This window comes from Cnephaeus nilssonii (assembly GCF_951640355.1).
Source record: "Cnephaeus nilssonii genome assembly, chromosome: 1".
Classification (NCBI taxonomy): Eukaryota; Metazoa; Chordata; class Mammalia; order Chiroptera; family Vespertilionidae; genus Cnephaeus; species Cnephaeus nilssonii.
This window is the reverse complement of record NC_137072.1, coordinates 91,882,059-91,904,457: the sequence shown is the minus strand read 5'-3', so window position 1 is coordinate 91,904,457 and position 22,399 is coordinate 91,882,059. Positions and strand designations below refer to the sequence as shown.

General features: G+C 42.2%; 1 protein-coding gene across 2 annotated transcripts in view; it reads right to left on the bottom strand.

Moving 5' to 3' along the window:
* Window positions 1–22,399, bottom strand: part of ATP8A1 (ATPase phospholipid transporting 8A1) — a 216,872-nt gene that overhangs the window by 88,576 nt on the left and 105,897 nt on the right. For both annotated transcript variants that reach the window (XM_079777553.1, XM_079777554.1), the window contains exons 19-22: window positions 21,156–21,225; window positions 16,711–16,795; window positions 13,475–13,614; window positions 81–219 (exon numbers count right to left, since the gene is read on the bottom strand). In XM_079777553.1, coding sequence (XP_079633679.1) covers window positions 81–219; window positions 13,475–13,614; window positions 16,711–16,795; window positions 21,156–21,225 — 434 coding nt within the window. The remainder of the gene's footprint in view (window positions 1–80; window positions 220–13,474; window positions 13,615–16,710; window positions 16,796–21,155; window positions 21,226–22,399) is intronic.

Genomic DNA, 22,399 nt, shown 5'->3' with positions numbered 1-22,399 from the left:
GAAATATCTCTAATTTATCTTCTTTAATGTTTCAAGCTGTTTACAAGCATCACATTTAAAGTCTGAATTAGGTGAGTTACCAATGTTAATGGCAGTTTCTTGCTTGTCCCCTGTGAGGATCCAGATTTTGATGTCTGCTTTCATGAGCATTTCTATGGTTTCAGGCACTTGATCTTGTAATTTATCCTCAATGGCTGTAGCTCCAAGTAGCTGAAGATTCTGGGAAAATAAGTGGTAAACATCTTAAGAAAACCAGTTTAGATCCTCTAAGAACAAAACATTGAAGTGTACATCTTGCTTTTAAAAACAAGATTAATGGTAATTCATGGACTCTGGTGTAAGTTCCAACTAGCCCGTTGAGTTCTCTCTCTTACGGATCCTGATTTTCATTCAGTGCTTTTGGCATGTGACTGAGGCTACCCGTCCTACCTTACTTCTCTCTAAGCTAAGAAACAGATTCTGAAAATAATAGCACCAACAAAAACACTATAGAAGGGGCAAATCAAGTCAGTTAAAAAAAAAAAAAAGCTGGCAGCTACTAAAAACACATCCCCCTAAAAGCAATGGGGGATAATAAGGGGATATCTATAATATTTTCAACAATAAGATACATTAAAAAAAAAGCTAAAAAAATGCAAAATCGAAGTGTTATTAAATATTGCTTTACTCTAGACCATTTTCTTTTACATATATTCCAAATAACTTCTACAACTATTAGAAGCACTTGATGCATGACTTCTTAGTATATAAAATATACGACAGGGAGGTAAATTTCCTCCATTAAGGAGACAGTATTATTTTGTTATCTTTAATGGAAAACACATTTGAAATCTATCATAACCTGATGAATAATTATCATCAAGATGTTTAACAATGAAAAGGAAGGACAGTTCAGCATCAACTATGCCAACATCACAATGGCTGTATTTCAATGTTTAGACAATGATTCTATCAATTCTTTTACTTTCAGGACATTTGAACCTAAGTCATTCTGGCCTTCATCCCAGGGAAGATCAGGATATAGCTGAGTTTCAAATGACACATATTCTATGGAGATGTGATCAGATTTTAAGGTGATCATAGGGACAGTTCAGTAACACAAGCTCTCAAATGTTTCTAAACCAAAAAAATCATTTTTTTTGTGTGTAATATGTTTCACCAATAGATACATAGATAATGTGAGAGCCAAGGTGTGAATACATTCATTGGAAATATATAAACAAGTATATTTGTATTTTCTCACTCTACTCTAAGGGGATAGATAAATGAGCTCAGGAAGTACACAAGTATTCATCTAATAAAGATAAAATGCACTGAGGAGGTAACACTGAAAACATATTTGAAAGAAGAGACGCACCTATTTTGCACAGTTAAAAAGAAAACGATTTTCAAATCAGGCAAAAATAATATAAAGGACCAAGGAGGTTGGAAAAGCAACGTATATGCTGATTAAAGTTACAAGTTAACCTTGAAGTGTGTTGGTGGCAGTAACAGGAATTTCTAAAAGGTAATGAAATATTTCTGAATATTCAGCGAAACTGCAATGGGTTCCCTTGGATGCCTACAACGGAAATACTGTGTTCCAACGCCTGTTAATTTCCCCCTTCATCCTACTAGCTCCTCGAGAACAGCACTTACTACCTTTAGTGAAAGTCTCTCCATCTCCTTCCCTTTGGCCCTGGTGTCCCTTATTGTGAGATTAGGATCTTGAGTGATAGGCTGCTCTGCCTCTGGAAATTCATAACTTTAGCTCCACAATGATCATTAGTAAAAAAGACACGAACTTTGTGTGCTTTTCCTGATCATAACACCAGAGTGTTTAGGCCGTAATCAATTTCATCCCAAACATGTATTACCTTACACAAATGGCCACTAATGGGCACTATGGGAATTACATATTCAGCAAGTGTTGAAACGTGATAAAATTCCCTTGGCATTTATGGAATTAAAAAAAAAACACACAACCCAAACACTAATTTTACTTTCAAAATGTCACTCCGCCAAAAGTTATTGAAGTTCCAGGCTGATGACTCCTTGACATAATATAGATTTAGTTATCACTGAAAAATCATGAAATAATATTTATTCACCTACTAAAGCCCTCAATAATCTTATTTTCTCTTTCATATGTTCATAATATATGCAGAGTTCTTAAAAAAAGGCATATAAATATAAAATTGTACCCTAGTGAGTATAAAAAACTTCACAAGAGTACTTAAAAGCTGTATAGTAAAATGTATTATGATGGGTTTAGATAGTATGTTTTTTTCCCAACACATGGATATTTTGTTAAATAACAGAACCTCAAAATGACCTATTTCCATATTAGCAAATATTGTTAGTACTTTTTTGGTTTTTAAGAAGTTTGTGATATATGCTAAATGAGAAAAAGTATAATGAAACTCATATCAACTTAGGCTTCACATTGCAACATGGACAGCGTGGCAGAAATCTCTTTAAAGACCAATCTACGCTAATAAAAGAAAATATGCAAATTGACCTTCACTTCACGACGCCCACCAGCCAATCAGGAGTGAGTATGCAAATTAACCTGACAAAGATGGCAATGGCCCTGCCCCCCAGCCACTCCGGGCCTCTGGGCAGCAAGCATGCAGGCCTGGAGCAGCTGGGTGGGGCAGGACGCCTGCTATGAGAGGGAGGGCGAGGGGGGACGTGGAGGGAGCTACAGGAGTGGTGCTCCGGTCGCAGCAAAGACTGAAGACGGAAAGCTATGGCCAGAGCGAAGGCCTGGGTCCCGGGTGCCGGAGGAAAACAGGTGCCGGCAGCCAGGGGAAGGAAGGCCTATTGCACGAGTCTTCGTGCAACTGGCCTCTAGTGAAGAAATAATATCAATAAGCAAAGTTTTACCACTGGAATAAAATACTAGTAATATTTGGTAATCTTTTTTCACCATGAAATGAGATTATGACTAGAAATATGACAAAATTATTTCCTTACTGGAGGAAGTGTACCAGGCACTAAGGGCTTCACATTTATTAATTCAGTTAATAGCTTTGGGAAGTTTGAGTAAATTATCTAAGGTCAAACAGAGGTACAGCCGAGCTATGATGGTAAAAACAAAATCCTCAGAACCAATACTCAGCCAAAGGCAGGGCTGGGAAGTGAAACTGAGATTAAATGAAAGTTAGAATTTCATTCAAATCATCTGGCTTTTAGACATGCCCCTGCTCTTCAGTCTTCAGTACTACTTTCTTGATACAAATGGGTTTCAGCCACAGTCCTGAGCCACACCTCCCAGGTATACCTATTTCCCCGATTCCACCTGCGGGCTCAGAGTCACCTTTTGGGACTGGCTCCATTCCAAGCACGCATGCACGCCTGCATTCATTCACTCGCAAATGCACACGCAGGTAGCACTGGGCAATATGGTGGGATCTAACAGTGAGTTCCTTCCTTCATGGAATTTGTATTTCAGAGGCATCATTAGAGATTCTTTGCATCCACATCCCCTCCCCTCCCTGTTTTCTGATTGTATCCCCTTGCCTTTTATTGGTACCTGTTTCTCCTAGACCCTGCATGCCTGGCTGTAGTTAAACCCATGTTATTAGACTGGTGATTTTCTGAATCACCTGAAGGGCTTATTACACAGAGATCGGTGGGCCCTACACCCAGACTTTCTCAGTGAGTGAGTCTGAGGTGAGGCCTGTGGGTGTGTAATGGTGGCAACGCTGCTGGCTTGAGAACTGAACTCTGAGAACTGCTCTCTAGGGCAAAAGTGACCATTCTTTTTTTTTTTTTTTTTTTTTTTGTAAAGGGACAAATGATAAATATTTTAGGGTTGGAGGGCCAGACTTTCTCTTCTGCAACTACTCAATTCTGTCATTTAGCATGAACACAGCCAAAGATAATTTGTAAACCAATGGGCAGGGCTGTGTTCCAGTAAAACTTCATTTGCAAAGATAGGCAGTGGGTGGGTTTGGCCCTTGTGGAGTCTGCAGACCCCCTGATGCAGAATGCTAGAGAAGAGCCCATCTCTGCGCTGGGCTCCATCCTGACTGGTTGCTATGGAGATTCCCTTGGGCAGGCCCTCCCCTTCTATCCTGGCCTTAGACCTCCTGGGCCCAGTTCTCTTTCCTCTCCTGGCAATCCTAAACTACAGACAAAGCCTCCTTCCCTGTAATACAGGATTACCACCATCGAGAAACAGTGCTCCCGCTAAAAATAATCACATTACTGTATGTTACACACTGTCTTCAAAGTAAACACAGAATTGTCTGTGCCTACAAAGATAAACACAGGAAAGAGTATCTTCTTAGTCTGGGTGGCTCGAAAACCCATCCAACACGAGTTAACACTTGACCTGCAGTCCTAAAGGAAGAGTTGAGTCGGTCAAGCAATCAGGAGAGGTGGGGGAGGGAATTCCCAACAGAGAAATCACATGTGCGCAGACAGAGGTGTGCAAAAGCATATTATGTTTGACAAGTTGCCATCTAGTCAATATGGAAACAATAAGTGAAAGTGAGGTGTGGTGGCGATTTAAGTAACACTGCTTTAATGGGGTTGTTCTGAGATGCAATGGGTCAGTCATGTCAATCTTTTTTTGGGTAGTATGTCAGGAAAAGATGAGGCTGGAGAAGCTGGCAGGGAAGGGAAATGGTAGGGTCTGTGTGTTATGTCCAGAATCCCAAGGCAAAGGGCACCTTGGGAAGAATTCTCGAAGGGGAGGGACAGAATCAGACGTAGGTTTCAGAAAGTTCACTGGTGGCTACTGGGGATGGACTAGGAAGACTGGAGACCACAAGACCATGTCAGAGGCTACTGAGACCTCATTAGCTTTAAGATATGGTGACCCTGGACCAGGGATATTCTGGTGGCGGTGGGATTCGCAGTGAGTTCACAGTGCTCCTCTCTGCTCTGCATTCCACCGGGTATCCTTCACCCTTATGCTTTTTTCCTCTCAACATCTTTTAGCACAACCATGGGGTTTAATTTAAAAGGAGAGAACCTCACATCGCTTTCCTTTCAGGTTAACCGGGATGGCAGTACATGAAGACCAAGAGCCTTAAAACTTTGGGATGGCTCATTGGCCTGTAATTGGTTAACTGTTTCAAGGCCAAGAAGTAGGTTTTAACTTGCTGCTTTCTGAACCATAGATATTATATTTGAACTCTCACACAGCGAAGGGTTTTCCAAACAAGGCCAGAATGCACACACCCAGCTGAAAAGAATCAGGATTTGAGAGGCGATTGGGTGTAGCCTGCAAAAACAACACATCCATCTTATCTGAGTTGCGAAGACAGCAATACCCAGGGTGGAAAGTCTACCATGAAGCGTTCCTAGGAAGAAATCTATCAGGCCAGCAGGGAAGCAGAGAGAAGCATGTGATTGGAGTTCTAAGGAACTCTCAAGTATTTTAAACAAGAAGATTCTAGAGACGAGTTGAGAGAAAATTATGAAAAACATACTTCCAGCTTCATTTGAAAGGACAGGAGTACATTCCATGACACCGAGTACACACAGGCTGCCTCATTTACTAAGTGGATGTGTCCTGAACTCGTCAATGCCCCCCGCGCTCCGAGGGCCCACCTAGGGATTACACAGCTACAGTTTTGGTCAGGTTCTGTTTTCCATGTCTACTGTGCTGTACATACATTCCTGCTTTCCTCTAAACCCAGCTGGCAGAATAGCATGGAGTTCAGACAGAGCTGGGATTTGAATCCCTACTCTGCCAACCACTGGTATGTGTCCTTCAGCAAGTAACTTAACGTACCTAAAAATGTCTCCATCAGCAAGTGAAGGCCAATGACAGGAATTTAAGAAAGCTGTTTTGAGGATGAAATCAGATCAGTCCTCTCAAAGATTTGTGCGTGTGGGTGGGTGTAATAGTATGTGAGGAAAAAATGTTGAGTACTTATTTATGACACTGCTATATTTTTGTATAACATATTTGCGCTGTTATTAATAAATTATATACTACATTGAAAATGCAAAAACAGAAATTATAAAAAAGACGACATCGCACATAAGCAGAAGCAGGAGTTGAAACAGAAGTTAAAACATTTTCTTGCTCACCCCAATGGATCATCTTGTGTACTCGACTCTAGAGGCCCCTGAACTAAACAATCAGGGTAAAGAACCGAGGACGTGGAGCTTAGTAGATGCTCAGAAAGTTGCAGGTCTTATTAGTAGATGAGCTGACAGACTGCAAATGTTCTTAAGCAAACAGTAAAATAGGAAACTACTGGGATGTTAAACCACCAAGTCACCAGTACATCATGCAGATTTTCATCTAGTACATGGCACTTTTTAGCACAAATGAAAGCGATATTTGCAGCTACTAAGAATAGAAGTGGTACTTTTATCTGAAGAAGCATTCCATTCTAATACAGAAGTTACTGTGGGCTTGGCAGTCAGAAACGTTCAAGAAAAGTCCTGTTTTCCATTAAGTTTTAGATTTCTTCAGGAATCCTCCAAACCACTGGCTGCCATGTGTTGCAAAGGGCACTAAACTGTTGTATTTAGTCACGCTGAGCGTAATGGTTGATCTATCTTACGCCACATCAAGGCAGTCTTGAAAAAAAAATCCCAGAAGTGTTGACCATATTTTGGGGAGGAGTAAAGGAAATAATGTAAAAAAGATCACTACCTCAATGCCCAATCTCAGTGCCCAGGGCACTAAGCCCTGTCTGGAATTATATTTTCAGTATATAAGTGTAGGCCTATCTCCCACCGTGAGGATTTTTCCTTTTCCCCTGCCCCAGGGCCCAGAACAGAACCTCACATGTATTTGGCCATTTGTTGACTCTTTCTCATTATATGCTTCTCACATTCGTATATGGCATAACTTGAGGGGCATGTTTTTTTTAAATGATCATGTCTAAATTTCTATAGAATGCATTCTTGAAAATTATTAGCTCCTTTTCAAACATATCCCTACATTTTGAATGTTTTTTAAAAAGTATATTTGTATTGATTTTAGAGAGAGGAAAGGGCAAGGGAGGGGGAGGGAGATACATCCATTGGTTGCCTTCCATATGTGCCCTAATGAAGGACCGGACCCACAACCCAAGTATATGCCCTGACCAGGAATAGAACCGAGAACCATTTGGTGCACAGGGTGATGCTCAACGAACCGAGCCACTAGCCAGGCTAACATATCCCTAAATTAATCCTTAGTGACAACACATTGATACCAACATCCTTGATGTACAGAAAGCATGAACTGTATTAGTAAGAGGAATCAGGCTTCCATTAAGCAAGCACCTACTAAATAAATGTAGCTTCTGAATAATTCATTTAATTGAATCATTCATTTATCTGTTGAATATTTATCCAGTGATTAACAGAGGCCAGAGAAACAGGCACTAACGACACAGGAATGAATACCATAAAGATAGTCCCTCCCTCATGAAGCTTCCTTCTAGTGGAGGACACACATTAAGCATAAATTAAAAAATGTGTATAAAACACAATATTGCTATCTGATTCAAAGGACAGCTAGATGATGCCAAAATACAGCCTTCTGATTACAGGCATACCATGGAGACATTGCGGGTTAGGGTTCAGACCACCACAATACAGTGACTGTTCCAATACAGGGAGCCACACAAATTTTTTGGTTTCCTAGTGCATATGAAAGTTATGTTTACACTATATTGCAGTCTATTAAGTGTGCAATATAGCACGATGTCCAAAAAGACAATGTACATACCTTATTTAAAAAGTACTTGATGGTTAAAAATTGCTAAACATCATCTGAGCCTTTGGTGAATCGTAATATTTTTGCTGGTGGAGGGACTTGCCTCAGTATTGAAGGCTGCGGACTGATCAGGGTGGTGGTTCCTAGAGGTTGGGGTGGCTGTGGCCATTTCTTAAAATGAGAGAGTGATGAAGTCTGCTAAATAGATTCACCCTTCCTTTCACTTGAACACTTAAGGGCCACTATAGGGTTATTGATTGGCCTAATTTCAATATTGTTGTGTCTCAGGCAATAGGGAGGCCGGAGGACAGCGAGAGAGATGGGGAACAGCTGGTCAGGGGAGTAGTCAGAGCACAACAAAAAAGGAAAGGAGAATTTTATCCCTAGGAAATACTGCTCCAATCATTGCCCAATCTAGACAGGTATAATATCTCATTCTCTGCTCTGTAGTGCTCAAGATAAATAATTTGCGTTCATAAAGATGGCAAGTGATTAATTTGTAATTTATGCAATGATAAAGATATAATTTAATTTGTCTATTGAAGCAAATAAATATAACAAAATTTTCAAGACTATATTTACCAAGAAGGCATACCTTTATATTTCAACCAACAGTTTAATTATAGTATCTTCCCTGATAAGTAAGATCACAGCCCTCTGTACCATTAATTTTCAAAGGAACCCAGCAGTACAAGTCTGAGGGGGAAAAAAATCTACATGTCTTAGAAATATGTTGGAATAAATGTAAAATGGCAGATCAAAGAAGGTGAGAAATTACAGAGAAGCCACTGGTATTGAAGCAAACAGCTTCATAATTATTCGGTTACTTATTTGATATTATTCCTGTCCAAAAACAAATAAATGAATGCTTACTTTAATTTTTAAAAAATCTGAGTTTTAAAAATATAGACCAACACAATAGTGGTTTCATAATCTAAAGTTACAAGTCCAAATACATTAATTATCTTTCAAAAGAATAAGGTTAAAGAAGGAAAACAGTTCAAGTGTGCTGTGGGGAAGCATGAGACAACTGTAAATTCTCTCAAGCTGTGACTGAGAGACAAAGAGGTGTTACTGTCCACACACCCAAGGGGATGCGACAATTCTCCTAAAATGGGGCCAGGATGCCTCAAGTACCTGGTAGGACGCTAATAACATGTTTTGCATTTTAACGATATTCTTGTTCTTGAACAATTTTGCCTTCCTAGTAATGCATGTCACCTCTTGGCCTGCATTTAGTAACAGAAACAAGATGGTTTGGTAGCATTTTGAAATAATCCACAGCATGAGAATCCTTTTTCAAATTTGGAAAAGTTTACCATCGAAATGTGCCCTGATTGTAGTAGAGAGGATGTTTTATAGACAAATGTAAAAGTCCTAAATCTTCTCATCTAACAGTGACCGTCAATAGGGATAAAAGCATCCGAGGACCCTCCCTCCCCCACGTCCTCTTAATGCATTCTAGTGCTTGCAAGCGACAAAGCACTGAACCAAGGGACAAATGTCACAGATGTCATTATCTTCTTGGATGTTTTTGGCCTATTTGCATTTTTTCCAGCTATGCTAAAAGTTATAGACCCCAAGGCTGTTATTTTAAAAACTGAATTTCTTGTTTGAACAAACATCGAAGGGATAAGATAGACACCAGGGTTTAAAAGTACAACCTTAATCATATTACAAAATTTTCACTTCTTTTGTTACATATGAAAAAATATTCCTGTCTTCAGGAAAAGCTCTACAAATCTTTCAAATTTTGAATGTCTTTATTATGACATTCCGTTAACAAGTCAAAGGCACTCTGCATTATTCATTCAAATAGGCTCAGAAACCCCCGTATAGGACCACAAGGATGTCCTGACTTTTGCTGAAAAGTGAGGGAAGATGTCCATAGTCATTTTGAGAAGCACATGTTCTACAAACTTCCCACACAGATGGAATAGCATTAGGTTTAAGCTGTGCTCAGTGGAGGCCCAGGGTTGTGCTCATGAACCATGATGAGGGCAAGGAGGAGGCGGAAGAGAGACAACTCAGATTTCTCTGCGCCCCTCTGCTCTTTAAGCAGAGCAGCCTTACTTTCATCTGTTATATATACAGTATATATATACAGACTAGAGGCCCAGTGCATGACATCCGTGTACTCGGTGGGGGGGAGGAGGAGGAGGGGTCCTCAGCATGGACCATGCCCTTTCGCAGTCCAGGAGCCCTTGCAGGATGTCCGACTGCAGCTTAGGCCCGCTCCCCGTTAGCCTGCCGCAGAGGCGGGCCTCTGCGCTCGCCAGCCCTCAGCCCAGCTTGTGGTTGAGCGGCGCCCCCCCTATGGGAGCACACTGACCACCAGGGGGCAGCTCCTGCGTTGAGTGTCTGCCCCCTGGTGGTCAGTGCGTGGCATAACGACTGTTTGTTCCACTGTTTGATTGATTTGCATATTACCCTTTTATTATATAGGATATCTCTCTATATAAAAAGGCTAAGCGACCAGTTGACCAGTAGCTATGATGCACACTGACCACCAGGGGGCAGACGCTCAATGCACAGGCATGAAAACATAGAACAGACTGATGAATCTCAGAGGGAAGGGGGGGAGGGGGGAGGGCAGGAAGAGATTAACCAAAGATCTTATATGCATACTAGAGGCCCGGTGCACAGATTCGTGCACTGGTGGGGTCCCTCGGCCTGGCATTCGGGGATCGGGCCAAAACTGGCAGTCTGACATCCCCCGAGGGGTTCCAGATTGCGAGAGGGTGCCGGTCAGGCTGAAGGACCCCACTGGTGCTTGCAAACCACTCTCAGTACAAAATTTACTATCTTATGTGGTAAGGCCACTGTTATGCTCTCCATAAAAAATGGATTCCAATGACATTTAAAAAGATTACATAACCAACACATCTCCATTGAAAGAGCCAAGGAAGAAGCCAGTGGGTGAACGGTAAGGCTGACAGCCACATGTAAGCCAGGGTGACGCAGCAGCAGGGCCTGTGGTCTGAGGTTGAGACCTGCCTCCCTAGGTGGCTTCGGTGGCAGTCACCGCCCCGCGACCCCACTGAGCGCGAAGCCCGGCTGGTTTTAACAAAGCACGGGAGCTCGGACTAATGAAGACATGGTATCACCTGGCTCCAGGGGTACCAACACGATCAGGGCTGGGAAAAGCCCTTTTCAGAAAACCAGCTCTCAGTTGCAAAGACTTCCCTCCTTGTACTGTGCCTATTCTTTCTCCTAAAAAGACCTCTGCTCCCCTTTAACTGGCAAAGTAATCTTCTGAGGCTCATTTCAAAGGCTGCCACCTGTCTGAAAGTTTCCTTTGGATGGAGTTTGTGAGACACGCCTCCCTTCAGACACCCTTAAGGAAGCTGCTCAGACCGCGACACTCAGAGGGCCACGCTGAGTATTGCTTATTTGCTTGTGCATCCCTGGTAACTAAGATCTATTAACCGCCTAATAAACAGATGAAACTATGGTTTCAGGGGTAAGGATGAATTAGGAAACCAGTCCCAATTTGAAACAAGCTGGCTGAACCGGGCAACCTTAAACTTTCTGGGTCTTAGATTTTTCAGTAAAACTTAAGGGACCACAGCTTATCACGAACTAAAGAGGAATTAGCTATAAATTACCTTTCCCATTTATTTTAGGTAAGAGGCGGTTGTAAGGGAGGCTTGTGTATTTGTGAACTAAAAATACACACATACATGTTATGGATTTCCCCAGGCAACTTAAATTTCAATGTGACTCACCATCGCCACCTGCTGGTGAAAGGTGAAACATCTATTTCATTTTAAGATGGGAATCACAAGGCTTCTAGTAACAGATATTACACACACGTACATACACTCACAAACACACACACCACACCACCATGACCACTGTTTAACCTATAAAATCTAATCTAGAAACTCTAGGACATCCAGATTAAAGATTCAATTCCAGAATTTTCTACAGTATGCTGCACACAGAAACACAATTTAACATCTAAAATCCATCTTCAAATATTTTCTTGTCACTTATTGTATACTAGAGGCCTGGTGCACGAGATTCATGCACTGGGGGTGGGGGGCGGTCCCTCAGCCCATCTGGGAGCCCTCGAGGGATGTCCAACTGCCGCAGAGGTGGGAGAGGCTCCCGCCACCGCCACTGCGCTCGCCAGCCGTCAGAGCAGCTCAGGGCTTCTGGCTGAGCGGTGCTACCCCTGTGGGAGTGCACTGACCATCAGGGGGCAGCTCCTGCCTTGAGTGTCTGCCCCCTGGTGGTCAGTGCATGTCATAGCATCGTTCCTCCGTTCAGTCGATTTGCAAATTAGCCTTTTATTATATAGGGTTAATGCTATCTCATTAGCATGTGGGAAAAGGCTGGCTACGTTATGTTCAGGCTGTGTAGAAAAGGAGACAGGAGAATTTCCAAACAGGGTAAAGCTTTATTTCTTTACTTCTTGAAGAGTAAGAAAAGCAGAAGATTACAAATCAATACCACTAGTGCTTTAAGACATGTGACTTTGGTTGGCGAGATTGAAAGAGATTATGGTCATGGCCTCACCAATAAAATATTATTTTATTTCACCACATAATACCCCAAGGCATAATCGTATATGAGCGTGTTAGGAAAAAAAGAAATTCAGTAAGTGGATTGGTAACAAGCCTCCTGCTATGTGTGCAGTTCAAATACAAGGGAGATATGAGAAACAAACCAAGTGATCATTATCCACCGAGGAGACAGGAGGACGAGATCTAGAGTCACAGACAGCAACTGTTTCCAAGAGAGAAAACCGCCGGCAGTTGGAGCATGACAGTTCCCAGAGGGGAGGGCACACGGGGAGTGGAAGGGGGAAATGCTGGCTTTTACTCACCTGAAAGCAAGATCCAATAAACTGTAGCCAACAGGAAGCTTGCTTCCATGCAGTACACACGAGTACAGTTGAAGGAGTAATGTACTTAGGAAGTTACTTGGTGTAAAGTTAAAGGTTAGAATGAAGATGTTTGAGTGGCTAAGAGCATGAACTCTGGAGCCAGAGTGAGAATTCTGGCCTGTCCTCTTATGCGCTGTATAATCTCAGCCAAATGACTTAACCTCTCTGTTGCCTTGATTTTTCATCTGTAAAATTGGGATAATTAATGGTACCTACCTCTAAGCGGTGTTGTGAAGATTAAATAAGTAAATAAATTCAAGTGCTACAAATAGAACCTGGCACATAGTAAGTACTATGTGAAAATGTCTGTTGATATTAATTAAGGAAGCAAGCTTTCTTGCTATTAAAACAGCATCAATTAATAGTGTATCCATCACTTTTGGGCTGAATAGCCTTGGTTGGTTGGATAATAAAATGAGGATATTTCTGTTGTGACAGAAATGATGGATGCATAAAAGTGAACAGTGGCTGACACATTATTATTAGCTACAAAATATTTACTCTGTTATTTTGAATTACATATTATACACATTCATTAACTATATGTACACATGCATGTATTTGTAACGTGTGTGCATATGTCCATGTCCATGTGTGTGGAGTGCGGCATATGTATCTTGAGTGATGCAGAAGCAATGGAATACATACATGGCAAGGCAAGGAGTACTGGTAGACTAAACTACCTTTTAGTTTTAGCTCCACAACTGTGACATGAGTAAAGATCCACACAAAGTCATTCCAGAGACTTTTCAGCAAAAACTTTAACTGGTATTAAGATCTGTCAATGCTTAGACTAGAGGAGATTCAACAGTAAGTGGGTGTGAAGATATTTTGGTTTTTATTTCATTAGCCCCATGAGTGGAGATGGAAGTTTTCTGGAAACCACACTTTCTATATGAACAGAACAGCCTTCCACGCACCTTTTCGATTAACTCATAGCTCTCCTCGAGCTTGAGTGGCCGGTTCTGCACAGCGGTGGACGCGCGCTCGTAGACTGCTCGCCACTCCTGAAAGTCACTCTCTGAAATCTCGGCCACAGCGAAGCATAAAGTTCTTAACCCTGTAAAAGGGAGCATACACCTCAACACCAAATAAAATTTTAGTCAGGAGTCTGACACTTCTATTTTTATGTAATGAAGTCTTATTTAGGAAACATTGATTTAATTGCAACATGTTGAAGTCCAATTCAAGAATGACAAACCTTAGTGTAAATGTATATTAATATTGCCCTACCCTTTAAAATTGGCACCCTGATTTTAATTCCCAGCTCCTTCAATCCATCCTCCATGTCTAGAGTGACTTTCTTAAAACCTAATTTTATCAGGTTATGCCTTTGCTTGAAATCTTTCATTCGTTCCCCAGAAAAAACTCCAAACCCTAAAGTCGGGCTCATTCACCCTATAGCAATTGTTTTCAACCCCATTCTCTGCCTTTCACTTCCTACACACCAGGGTCTTGGCACATGCTGGTCACTTTTTCTCCATCACACCCTCTCCAATTCTCTCCCATTGTCTGTTTTGCATCTACTTTAAGACTCAAAATTCTTGAAATCACCTCTTTAAAGCATCCTCCTCTCACCCAGAACTCCCCCAAACCTGGGCAGAAATCCCAAACACTGCTATGGTGTGAAGGACAATGTTTCATTATTATTATTATTTTCTGTGGATCTCCTATATTAGCTTAGCACTCCTGGAGGGCAGGGACCTTCCGTATCTATAACTCCAGTCCTGAGCACAGTGGCCGGCTCATCATATTGGCTTCCTAGATGCTTATAAAGGAAAAGAGACCCCAATGAGGTCTACTGGGAGAGCCACCTTCCTCTCACTGGGATAGGGCTGTATTTATTATTGCTCTTTACCACTGTAAATTTGTGATTATGAAGAGTCAGTGACAAAAAAAAAAACCATCAGAAACACCTTGTGGAAAACAGTCAAAGCTGATGTTTGAGGGGACCTGTTCCCAGTGCTCAGTGTCTTTCAATTTCATAACTCACTTGGAGGCTACCTTCAGCCAGAAAAATGTCCCTGGGTTGAAACAAGGAAGAGGCAAAAAGCCTGTCAGCCATGACAAATGCAGTGAACCAGGTTCCTGGAAAGACAAGGCCCTCGCTCAAGTTTATTGACCTCGCAGAAGCCTAGGTGCTAGTGATCTCAGGTCAGTAAATCAAGGCCGGGGAACATGCCAGAAACAAGAAACAGAACAAGGACGTCAGGTGCCCGGAGGACTCTGCTTTCCCAGAAAGCAGCAGGGTTGTCTACTGCCAGATCACGGAGAGAGGAACTTAAATTTCTGGGGACAGATTAGGCCACTAGAGGCCCAGCGCACGAAATCATGCATGGGTAGGGTTCCTAGACCTAGCCTGTGATCTGGGCCATCTTACTCCCGCTCACCAGTCCTCAGTCCCGCCCCGCTGCCACCCACCCCAGTTCCCTATGGTTCCACGTTCACCATCTGGCGATTGGAGCCTGTGGGCTGGGAGGAGGGACCAAGAGGTCTGCCTTCCACCCGCTTGCCAGTCCCCAGTCCCGCCCCGCTACCACTCACCCCGGTTCCTTGTGGTTCCCTGTTGGCTATCCAGTGATCAGAGCCTGCGGGCTGGGGGGAGGGACCGAGAGGTGGTCAATGCACCTCATAGTGACTGATTGATGGGTCGTTCTGGTCATTACGCCGTTATGGTTGCTGGCCTTTTATTATATAGGATGTTTCTCTCTTTCGGAAACCTGGCTGGAGACTGACTGTGGGGTAGCGGTGGAGTAGAAGTGCGTTCAGACCAGGGCCAGGAAGAATGGGGTGGAGGCGGAGGCCATGCTCATTTGAACTGTCTGGGTGCCGGCATGTCTTCAACATCACACCGAGAGGGAAGATGCTCCACTGATTGGGAGCCGGCGCTGTACGCTGGGCAGTTACACCTGCCGAGCTCGCTGAGGCTGCGCCTTAAGGAACCTGAGCGCTGTGGACATGCGTCTCTCCATGTTCTCGCATTTTTGGAGGAGAATTGGGAGGTTATTTATGTCCTTGCTTTTCAAAGCCTAGTGCTTTGAAACGTTCCGGTCTTTTCACAGTTAGGATGAAGAGGAAGAAGGATTTGATCCGAGGTCAGGCGTGGTGCCACCGGCACCAGTTCCAGCCCAAGACAACAAGAGTGAAGGTTAAATGGGAGGTTAGATACAGCTCGGGCCACTTACGTTCAGTTTAGAGTTAAGGCTCTACACATTCTTGTACAACTGAGCCTGATGTTTGTCGACTCTCCCTTCCTTGCATCTACCCTAGATCAGCTCCTTGTTTATATGCACGGTTTTGTCCCAGGGATCACACATTTCAGTAGAATGGAGAAGCAGGAACGAGTATGTTTACCACAGATTCTCAGGCCTCACACAGAGGCTGGTGGGTGGCAGGGGCCTAAGGAAACTTGAGTTGAAACTGAATTGAATAACTATTTTAATAGGTTATACAGGTTTATTTATTCCTTCTATTTTTTATTGAGCTTAGAATACCCAGTTCTTTGCCTCTTGTTTCTTTTCCGTCTGCGTTGCTTGAGATACAAAGTCAAGTATTTAAACTGTAAATAGTGCTCATTCTAGAAAGTGGACCAATTTATAGGCCCTGTAACCTCTACACCAAGGGGACAAAGTTTCTTAAAATTTTAATAAATACAGGAAAGCAAAATAAAGGTAATGGGTGGGAATAGCATATAGTATAATGTAAATAATCAACCTTAATCACTGTCTTGCTTAAGGAATCTCTAAATAAAATAATAACAATGATCCCACAGGATATCAGTAGTCTATGATTTTAAAAACATTTAATCATGCTTTATTACAATACTAGGGACCCGGTACATGAAATCCGTGCACTGGGGGTGGGGGGGTAGGGGAAGGGGTCCCTCAGCCCAGCCTGTGTCCTCTCGCAGTCCGGGAACCCATGGGAGAAGTTCCGACTGACGGCTTAGGCCCGCTCCACCGCCGCTGTGCTTGCCAGCCGTGAGCCCGGCTTCTGGCTGAGCAGCACTCCCCCTGTGGGAGCACACTGACCACCAGGGGGCAGCTCCTGTATTGAGTGTCTGCCCCCTGGTGGTCAGTGCGCATCATAGAGCCCAGTCGTTCAACTGTTCGATCTATTTGCATATCAGCCTTTTATTATATAGGATTACACTCACCTTCTGTAGCAAACTGCTCTAAATGTTTTAGGGTAATTTCTTTGTATTTTGAAGTCTCTGCCAGTCGATCATAAATTACAGTGTCCTGGAAAACAAACAGAAGGTATAAACTTAAACTAAGTATTCTGAGTTCAATAAAGTTGATGTGGGCAACATTATTGGTAGCAAATCCATATAAAAACAACCAATCACTTTCAGCATTGGTTTTAAAGCATAGACGATTGCCCCGAATAATACCATTTCCATAATGACAATAATGAATAAGGTTTTAGTCCAATATTTTCATCTTTCTCCTCTGAATAGATTTGTAGTCGCTCCAACATTCAAGATCTCATATTCTATCAGCACTTCACTTTCCACATGCTGCAGGATCTCCCCCCAGCCCCCGCCCCCGTCTCTGAAGGTTGTGCAGAACACGGCAGTGTTCACGGGTGCACAAGGAAGAATGGTCCAGCCCTCAAAAAGTTCAAGGCTGAAGAGCTTGCCCTGCTGCAGCTTCTCAGAGCCTTTAAAATGCTACTGTGGCCTGACCGGTGTGGCTCAGTGGTTGAGTGTCGACCTATGAACCAGGAGGTCAGGACTCGATTCCTGGTCAGGGCACCTGCTGGGTGTGTTGTGGGCTCGATACCCAGTGGGGGCATGAAGGAGGCAACCCATCAATGATTCTCTCTCATCACTGAAGTTTCTGGCTCTCTTTCCTTCTCCCTTCCTCTCTGAAATCAATATAAACATATTTTAAAAAAGAATAAGATGCTACTGTGTGCGATGCATCTCTAAGAACTCCATTTCCTTAGCCTGTGAAATCCAACTACTGGATTCTCTTTAGAGCTCCTTTCCGCTTTAACTTTCGTACCACGTGTGTTTCTCGAAGTCTTGCCCCTTTATAAACTGCCTATTGTTCCTTCAGTTACTCTTTGGCCTGGGTTGAACATTTTAAGAATTTTAGTATTTGGCCTTCCTGGTTTTATTAGACCAGGAAAAAATAAATCATTTACCTGCAATTACTTTCTCAGTGGTATCCCCACTCCGGGGTCCCTGGTCTCAGGGCTGCGCTGGAAGCAGACTAATGGACGATGATTTAGAGCCCTTGGGAGCCGCAGAACCCAGTGACCTCAGAGCAGATGGAGTATTCCCGGGCTCAATTAGGAATTTCTTTTCATTTTTCAGTGGCGGAATGGGAAGGGGGGCAAAGCAAAGGAAACGATAATTTCCCCGCATGGCTCCTTTCTGAGAACGAAAGGCATAACTTAGGAACTCTTATTTTTTTTTTCCCCAGAGACTAATGACATTTTCAATGAAATTAAAATAGGTCATTTTAAAACTAAGAAGATCTTTTAAATGATTAAAATCATGTAAACAAAAGTGATAATAGGGCTAGGGAGAGGAGATTCTGCAATGCAGCCAAGCATTCTGGTGGGAGAAACATGCTCAGCATAGGAGAACTTTCTGCCTTCTCCAAGGCGCTGAGGAAAGCAGGGGCCTGAACGTGACTTTCTGCATGAATCGTATGGCATGTTTTTAAGCAACAATCACAGTTGGCCATCCTTACATGTGAAAAGTAAACACATATAGATAATGTGTATTTTATGTGTTCAGGCTAATTTATAAGTTGATAATTTTGTGTGGCCCCCAGATGATGTTATAAATGTCCAAATGGCCCTTGGCAGAGAAAAGGTTCCCCACCCCTATTCTAGATGAACTCTTCAGGTGCTATCTCCTAATTCGCTAATTCCACTCCCACTCCTTCAACTCTGTTTATTCCATTTACTGATGTTCTTTCTTAAATTTATTTATGGTTTCTAATTTATCTTACAGGTAGCCCATTCTCCCCTCCAATTTATTTTTTATTATAAATAATTGAAAATAAAAAATTATAATTTTTTTTTATCATGTTGAACTCTAGACATCCTTTGCTAGACTGGTCCATACAGATGATTTCAACTGGAGTGAATCCATGCTCCAGTCTTGCTTTCTCCCTCTCTGCCTACATCCCAAGCTGTTGGGTCTCTAACCCCCCAGCAGAGGTTGCCATGAGTTTTGCTCAGCCTCATTGCATGATTGGGAAGCTCACCGCTGTCTTAAGCTTCAGGGAGTGGAAGTTGGCTCCCATCTGCATTTTACACAAAGAACTATTTGCCACCTTTGCCCCACAGAAACCAATCTCCAGCCACTCCTTCCCGATTCCAAATCCAGGGCCTGGGACTCCCACCCCACTCAGCTCAAGCTTCATTTCAATGTACCACTTTGACTTTCTATTCCTATTTGCTTTTGAGCCTGATTTTGTCTCTTTTCTCCTTATACTGTTATCCATCACTGCCATGATACTGGAATCGAAGAGATAGATCAAAGTATGAACAGACGATCTAGCTTGACTGGGAAGTATTAGTGATGGCTTATTAATTGACTTTTATTACTAACGTACTGTATTGCACTTGTCTCTGTGGATTATTCACTCTACCAAGGAATCATCTCCTCCTAATTTCAGTCCCCCCTCCGGATCCTCTGAGTTTCAACTTTAGTCCTGCTCTTTTCATGGGATATTTTCTTCCTGCGAGTTCTCATCCATCTTCTGCTTTTAGTTTCCACCTACACTTGTTACCTCCTAAGTCTGTATCAGCACCCCAGTTTTCCTCTTCCAGGAAACCCAGGTTATCTCCACCTTATGGGCCAGAGGTTGCCCCCAACACTCTATCCTGGAAGTGGTATGGCTTAGTAAACTCAGCCAAGTAGAAATCTGATAATAATCCTAGACCATCTCTTTCCTCATCATCCACATGTAATCGATTACTAAATCTTAAATCTCTGTCCTCTCAGTCCTCTCTGCAACTGACTTGGCTCAGATCCTTATCAACTCTTTGCCCTTATCATCAACAGCCTCAATTGGTAACTCCATATGCATCTCTTTCTTGTCTTAACTCATCTTCCTAAATGGCATCAGAACAATCCAAAAACAAACATAAAAGTTCTTGGGCATGAAAAGACCTATGAGCTAACTCACCTTTCCAGCCTTACATTCTGCTGTTCCCGGTCAAACTACACATAGTTCTCAAATGTGCCTTGCTATTTTATATGCTTATGCCTTTTTAATATTTAACCACATTTCATAGCCAATTTGAAAACGGGGAAAAACAATGCAATGAGCAAGTTAATGTTTGCAAACGATGTCTGTGATTATTTAAAAAGGAAATCCAGTGTTTTTATTCTGTATTCAATGCTTTAATTCCCCAAACAAAGTTTCTAGGTAGATTACTCAAAACTAAGCAGGACAAAATGTGAGTTGGGTATACTAAACTGGACACTTTTACACCCACCATTAAAAGTGAGAAGTCTTAAAGGCTCTCTTTATCTCCTTATCATTGAAAGTTACCATGGAGATGCAGATGATCTTTACAATGTACCTTAATATTGTATTTTCATCTTCTCTTTATATATATTTCTCTGACTATTCTTAAGCTCCTGACAAGTCTTGGGTGTTATCTTCCTATATCCAAATCCACTTCAAAGTCTAGTAGATAAAATGTACACAACAAATAAATGTTAATTGTTTGGATCAACAACCAAAGGAATTCTCAGACTAAATTCATGAGACACCACGAAGTAGTTCTACCAAATGCTTTAAAACCAAGGCATTGAAAAACACTCTCAACAGGAATTAAGTGAGACGCTTGGGCTTCTTAATAAGGTCAATTTCCAAGTTCCATGGACTTTTAAAGTGAGGTTTTTTTTATTATATTCAAAATTGCAAAGTTCCAAGTTGGTACGTTACCTGACTAGTCCAAGTAGACTAAGGTACCTAAAAAGGATAATTCAGAAGGAAAATCCTGACCAATTTTAAGAACAACAACAAAGGCTCTGGTCAGTAGGTTTCTTATTTTTCAATGAGTGGAAAGGTATTTTAACTAGGAAAATTAAATTAGAATGACATATTGCTGTTTCTGCCAATCTAACCTGCCAATATACCAAAGCCAACCAATAGTTAAAAATTCTGTTATAATTTAAAACAATGCAAGACAAATAGTGATCGCCACATGAAGAAATTATTGCAGTAATTCTGATCCAACCCCCATCCCCCCATTTCAGTGGTCTTTAAAAATTCAAATTCAAACTGGTGTGGATCACTACCTTTCTAATACAATTTAAGAATATTTTCTGTATTTAAGTGTCTCTTATCTTCTTTATGTAATATAAACCTTAAGTGTTATGTATCAAAAATTAAATTATATGAATAACCTAGGCCACACTTTTTTAAAGCACCAAATTGACCCAGAAGGAATTCCACATTGCACCAGAAGAGACCAAACACTATTACTATAAAACACCAACAAAAGTGGATGTCAGCAACGTCATGCTAAACATCTGTGTTATATTTCCACAGCAGAATGCTTAACATAGACATTAGAAACCACCATAAATCAAACCTGCAAAAGACAAAAATAAAAACTTACAGCTCCTTTGCAGTAGAGTCGTAACTTCCCGGAAGGAGTGCGAACAATCACCGACATTCTTTTCCTGGTGCTGGAAGAAAAGGTTTTGCATAACGTGTCATCATCCTGAGACTACGCATCGACATGTGTGTCATGCCTCATACACTTTAATAGTCACACTGAAAAAATAAATTTGACCAAAATGTGACCACGGATACAAACCCTCCCCTGGGTGTGCAGTTGGGGACCTCTGAAAGTTCCTTTACGTTTTTCAAGGCCGTAGGGTACCATCTGCTGCCCCGGAGGGATACCTTACGAAACAGCTCCCTAGAGACCTATCGGAGTTAGTACCCACCGGGGTAGAGGGGAGCTCTGGTCCAATGTTTTCAGATTAGAAAACAACAACGACATTTAAGCCGGTATGTTTGAGGATGAACTGTATGTCATTAAAAACAGAAATGATGGTCTCTCCTCACCATTGCATGGAATGGCTACATCCAACACCTGCTTTTCAGCCTTCCTCTGAGCTGACTTTGCCGCCGTTTCTCACACAGATGACCATTATCGTCCCGAAATCATCCTCTTCCCCTGGATCCGTGCCATTATCCTCGGCTTCTCTAACCACAAAGCAATCTCATTGCCAATTCCCCCTTTTCTAATCAACCCTTAAATTTGGAGTTACTCAGGGCTCAATCCTCAGCCTTTCTTGTTTCCCTCCTTCTCTATTTTATATCCAGCAGATCCCACTCATCTCCATGGCTTTGGGCACCACTGACAGGCCCACGACCTCAGAGTTTCTATTTCACCCACTGGCTTCTCGTCCATGCTCCAGGCCATTATACCCAGCTGCCTACCACTGACACCTCCATTTGTGTATCTCACGGGCATCTACAATGCAAACATATCACCCGCCACATCTATTCCTATTCCTGTACCTGCCACCTGTGTAAACAGTGCCTCTATCTACCCAGCTATTCACGCCTGAGACTCTAATTCCTCCCTTCCACATCCAATCCATCCCAAAGCCCCCCCTGACATCCCTCAAGGTACCTGGGTTCTATCAATTTTACTACTATCAGCCTAATTTAAACCACCAATGTCTTTCAAGGAGCCTGTTTTAATACCACCTTATTCACCTTTTTCCCTTTCACCCTTACGGCTACCCCCATCACCCTTAAGCATCCTGAAAAAGCCTAACCTCCCAACCTTGCTTTCTTTTTCTTCGTGGCACTAACCACTTAGCATAGGGCTTATCAGTGTATGCT